This window comes from Diplotaxodon limnothrissa, linkage group LG14, assembly GCF_057381915.1.
Source record: "Diplotaxodon limnothrissa isolate DT_005_m linkage group LG14, D_limnothrissa_male_GT1.1, whole genome shotgun sequence".
In the NCBI taxonomy this organism is placed as follows: Eukaryota; Metazoa; Chordata; class Actinopteri; order Cichliformes; family Cichlidae; genus Diplotaxodon; species Diplotaxodon limnothrissa.
Genome location: NC_140609.1, coordinates 32141569 through 32146571, shown reverse-complemented (window position 1 = coordinate 32146571; position 5003 = coordinate 32141569). Strand labels below are relative to the sequence as shown.

General features: G+C 38.3%; 1 protein-coding gene across 1 annotated transcript; it reads left to right on the top strand.

Moving 5' to 3' along the window:
• The first annotated feature begins 3751 nt into the window (after positions 1-3751).
• Positions 3752-4603, top strand: LOC146619185 (olfactory receptor 7D11-like). Its single transcript, XM_085370199.1, has 3 exons — positions 3752-3887; positions 4152-4214; positions 4446-4603. Exons 1-3 carry the CDS (start codon positions 3752-3754, stop codon positions 4601-4603), a joined length of 357 nt encoding a protein of 118 aa, XP_085226325.1.
• The last annotated feature ends 400 nt before the right edge of the window (positions 4604-5003 follow it).

Here is a 5003-nt window from a genome sequence, read left to right as displayed (position 1 = left end):
TTCAAAAAGATTCTTAGACTCTTGTGAGCTGAGTGTGCTTTTCTATTATAATAATTACTATACATGTTTTGTCTTTTTCCCCACTGAAGTTTTGTGAATATTATATATGTAAATGGTTGTAAAACATCTTCCACTTCATCACATCTGATTTTATTTGTTTTTTATTGTGAGTTTATACTAGCATCCTAACAACTCTAAAAATGGCTGTTTTGTATGTGTGTGTTCTAAATCATACTTTTTTTTTTCCTTAATCAACAGAAGCTAATCATTATGAATAATTGCTTTCAACCTCAGAAAATATTGCTTTGTGGAACAGCTCTTAAGTTTTGTTTAACTACATGTTAAATGAACACAAGCATTTGATATCTGAAAACAGCACATCTTTCATTCTCTTTCAAGAAATATTCAAATGACTAATTGATAGGTTATTATTTATTTGTTTTTATTGGGGTTTAAATTGATCCATTCCTTGACTGTCTTAAGACAAATGAGATTAAGAATTTTTTTTTTTTTTTACAATTAAACTAGCTAGAGTTTTGTGGAGTGTAGGCATGGTTTTTTTTTTGTGCAAAATGACATTAAAAAATATTTATCAATTCTTAATTGTATTCTCTTGTCGAGTTTATTTGAGTATAACTCTAACCCACCTTGTAAATCATTGTTTTGATGGTTACTGATGGTTACTGTAGTGGCTATATTAATTTTCTACTTTCTTTCTACTTTCTTTCCACATCGTGGGTGCCGCAGCCTGCCACTGAAGGAGCTGCTCAGTGCTGTCAGAGTCTCCTGCATGAGGTGGGAGATGTTGTCCAATAGGGATGACACCTTAGCCGCCATTCTCCTGTCACTCACCACCTCCACTGGGTCCAGAGGGCATCCTAGAACAGAGCTGGCCCTTCGGATCAGCCTGTTCAGTCTCTTCCTGTCCCCAGCAGAGATGTGGCCACCCCAGCAGACCACACCATAAAAGATGGCTGAGGCCACCACAGAGTCATAGAAGGTCTTCAGGAGTGGGCCCTCTACTCCAAATGATCCGAGTCTCCGCAGCAGGTACATCCTGCTCTGCTCTTTCCTGTAGAGGGCTTCTGAATTATGAGTCCAGTCCAGTTTATTGTTCAGATGAACACCAAGGTACCTGTAGTTGTCCACAGCCTCGATGTCCATACCTTGGATGTTCAGTGGTTGCAGTGGAGGATGTTTGTGCCTGCGGAAGTCTACCACCAGCTCCTTGGTTTTACTAGTGTTGATCTGAAGGTAGTTCAGCTGGCACCAGTCCACAAAGTCTTGGGTCAGTTCTCTGTACTCCTTGTCATCCCCATCAGTGATGAGGCCGACTATTGCGGAGTCATCAGAGAACTTCTGCAGGAAGCACTGGGTGGAGTTGTGGGAGAAGTCTGCAGTGTAGATGGTGAAGAGGAACGGAGCCAGAACCGTTCCCTGTGGGCCCCCGTGCTGCAGACGACCTTGTCCGACACACAGCCCTGAGTTCTCACATACTGTGGTCGGTCAGTGAGGTAGTCGAGAATCCAATGAGGTAGTCCAGAATCCATGTCCAGAATCCACTCCTGAGTTCTCCAGCTTGTCCTTCAGGACCGTGGGAAGAATGGTGTTGAAGGCACTGGAGAAATCAAAGAACATCATTCTCACAGTGCTCCCAGCGGTCTCCAGGTGAGAGAGGGAACGATGTAAGAGGTGGATGACGGCATCATCTGCTCCAATGCCAGGTTGGTAGGCAAACTGAAGTGAGTCCAGTGATGAGCTCACCAGTCGCCGAAGCTGAGCTAGGGCCAGCCGCTCCAGGGTCTTCATCAGGTGGGATGTCAGAATCACTGGCCACTAGCAGTTGAGGTCCTTGGGGCGTGAAGTCTTTGGCACTGGTACAACACAGGTGGTTTTCCAGAGTATTTTGGAAAACCAGTATTGGTCTTTCACGTGGAATTCCAATAAAATTGATTCATGTTTGTGGCTGTAATGTGACAAAATGTGGGAAAGTTCAAGGGGGCCGAATACTTTTGCAAACCACTGTATATGTGACACATTGTGGTTAATTGGGTGAATAGATTTATATTTGTCCAACCAACTATATAACATTCTTTTACATTTTCTTTCTTTTTGTATTTCTGGGCACTGATTTTCCCTCATTCATACCAAGGCATTATGTGTTACATGTGAATCATTTCTTAACTGTTTATTCTATATTTGTCATTGGGCTGTCCTAAAAATGCCCTGAAAAGTCTTCAGTTCTATATCACCACTGTAAGATTCGGGAGAGGCACCATTTAAAGGATTTTTAAAAAAATACTTTCCAGTGTGTTTGGTGTTTAACATTTATTTTGAAATGTTGCCTCCTCTCCTGTTTATTTTAGTTATTTTCACCCGGAATAATCTATAAAATCTACAAGAATATCTTCAACTAACAACTGTATTGTACCTTTTTGTCACTCTGCTTTGGCAGTCAGCATTCTCTGTGAAATCTTCAATTCAACTGAATACCATCCCTGATACCATTAAGTATTCCAGCTTTTATACCACCTTTAAAACAGATTAAAATATGATATTTAAAAGTAGAATAGGAGGGAGACCCTTCAGCTTTCAAACCCCTCTTCTGTGGAACCACCCCCTGGGGGCTTCCCATGATGAGTGTTTTTTCTTAACTCACCTTTTTCGCTGACCATGTGTTTATATACCACTACACATTTAATCACGAGTTGTTATTAATATCTAGCTCTCTGCAACAGTGTGTCTTTTGTTTTGTCTTCCTCTAATCTGAGATTGTATGTTTCACTGAAACTTTTCAAAGTATTTCTGACATGTTAAAACAACTGCTGGGGACCCAGAGTTAAACAGCTCCAACTACTTGAGGATCTGGGCATAGACACAGTTGTCACAAGTGAATGGGCCAAGTTTGAGACCCTTGTCAGTCTATTTGAACCCTTTACCATTTATGCAGAAAGCCTTCAGAATGACAGCCAGCCAGTCTCACAAGTAGTGCTGTCTGTTCAACCTTGAGGCACATAAACTGATTAATCGGTTTAGCAATCTGTTAGTTGAAGTGCTGCTTTTTGAGAGTAAGAGAGTAACATTTGCTGATATTCTTAATCGTGATTTTACGTAATTTGATGTTGCACAATCTAGAGCCTGGCTGTTGGACTTAAATGTTTCACTGATTCTTCAATAATCAGATAAAATGTTGCTGATAAGAGCAGGACAGCCCTTGGTACAGACTCCCAGTCCATCCTCATCCCTCCATTGGAGGGGATGACATCAAATATCTGAAATCTCTGGTGATATGTAAATACAAAAATTGCCAAGCCCTATGTCTAGTGTGAGTGGATGAATGAGCTGCCAACTGAAAACTTGTGGGCCTTTAAATACCAAAGTCTACACTTTGCCTGGTTAACCCACAGCTGTTTGGGTGTGCCACAGTTATTTCTTCATAACAATTTTATATGGCTGGTAAAGACTTATATTTATATATTTATATATTTAACCTCTTTCTTTCCTTGAAAAAGTTCCTTATTTTTTTGTAACTCCAAAGCTTACATATTACATTTTTTTTCTTTTTCTTTTTTCTGAAACATATTTTACCACATTTTTCCTTTGAGACAAGTTGTTTCTGTCTTTTCTGCCTTAACAACCGCAATTTAAGATTTTGTTGAATATGTCATTACCAAATGCTTCGATCAAAGTAACACACTTTATTATAGGTGGATTTGACACAGTTAAAAGACCTATTGCTGTTGGTGTGGTTATGCTGATAACCTATCTACTTGCTGTTATTGCCAATGTGCTAAATATTCTCTTCATCATTTTTGACAAGAGATTGCATAAACCAATGTATATTCTGATTTGTAACCTTGCTGTTGTTGATATACTGTACTGCTGCAGTACCACTCCCACAATGATTGGGGTTCTACTTGCTGGTGTTAATACCATATCCTATGTTGAGTGTTTCATTCAAATGTCTGTTTTCCACTTAGTAGGAGTGATGGAGTTGTTTGCTTTAGCAATTATGGCATTTGATAGATTAATTGCTTTTTCTTTTCCTTTTCAGTACCACAGTTATTTAACAAATACACGTACTCTTGTTGTTACATACATTCTGTGGGTTGTTGCCTCTGGTTTTGTTGCTGTTATGCCGGTAACTGCAGCTACGCTTCCTTACTGTACCTCAAGGATGAAGTACGCTTTCTGTGACTATGCTGCTGTAATACGTACCACTTGTGTTGATCCTAATTACTATTTCAATTTAGTCTCAGTCATGATGTTTTTTCTTTTATTTTTCACTTTTTCTTTCATTGGCCTTTCATATTTTGTGATTGCATTCTTAATGAAATTTTCATCAAATAGAGATAAAAAGAAAATGGCAAGCACCTGTGTGAGTCACTTGATTGTAGTAACATGTTATTATTCTCCTTTATTTGTTCTCATTGTCTTCACCAGAGTGGGTGTGGTATTAACACTTGAGGAACGTCAGGGTTTATTGATTGGGACCATCCTTAGTCCATCTCTTGTAAATCCTGTTGTGTACTGTTTCAGGACAAAGGAAATTAAAAATAAGATCTTTAAGATATTCACAAAAAAGGCTGACATACTCAACTAGATTCTTATGAACTGTGACTGTACAAATAAAAGATGCATAATTTTTTAGTCCAAATACTGTGCTGAAATGATGACATTACTATTTTGACTGTCTCTAAGAATATCTCCCCCTCATTAAACAACCAATTATGCAAAGAAAACAAAGGTTAAAAAATACATTTTTGTGCTGTGTTTGGAAGTCTTAAACTTTCTATGCACCTTTTTGGCTGAAGAATTGTAAACTCTTATTATTTTTGTAACTATCATAACAATATTTACTATTAGCTGTTAATAACAAGTGGCAGGGATATTAAAAGTAGCAAAAAAAAAAAAAAAAAAAAAAACAAAGCCACACACACAAACAATAAAAACACTACAATGCACATAAAACTGCATTAATTGAAAATTGCATAGAAATCAAA

Coding starts and splice junctions, on each gene's coding strand:
- LOC146619185 (XM_085370199.1), top strand. CDS start 3,752: ATGCTGATAACCTATCTACTTGCTGTTATTGCCAATGTGCTAAATATT. Junction 3,888..4,151: donor TGATATACTGTACTGCTGCA/GTACCACTCCCA, acceptor CGGTAACTGCAG/CTACGCTTCCTTACTGTACC. Junction 4,215..4,445: donor TGACTATGCTGCTGTAATAC/GTACCACTTGTG, acceptor TCTTCACCAGAG/TGGGTGTGGTATTAACACTT.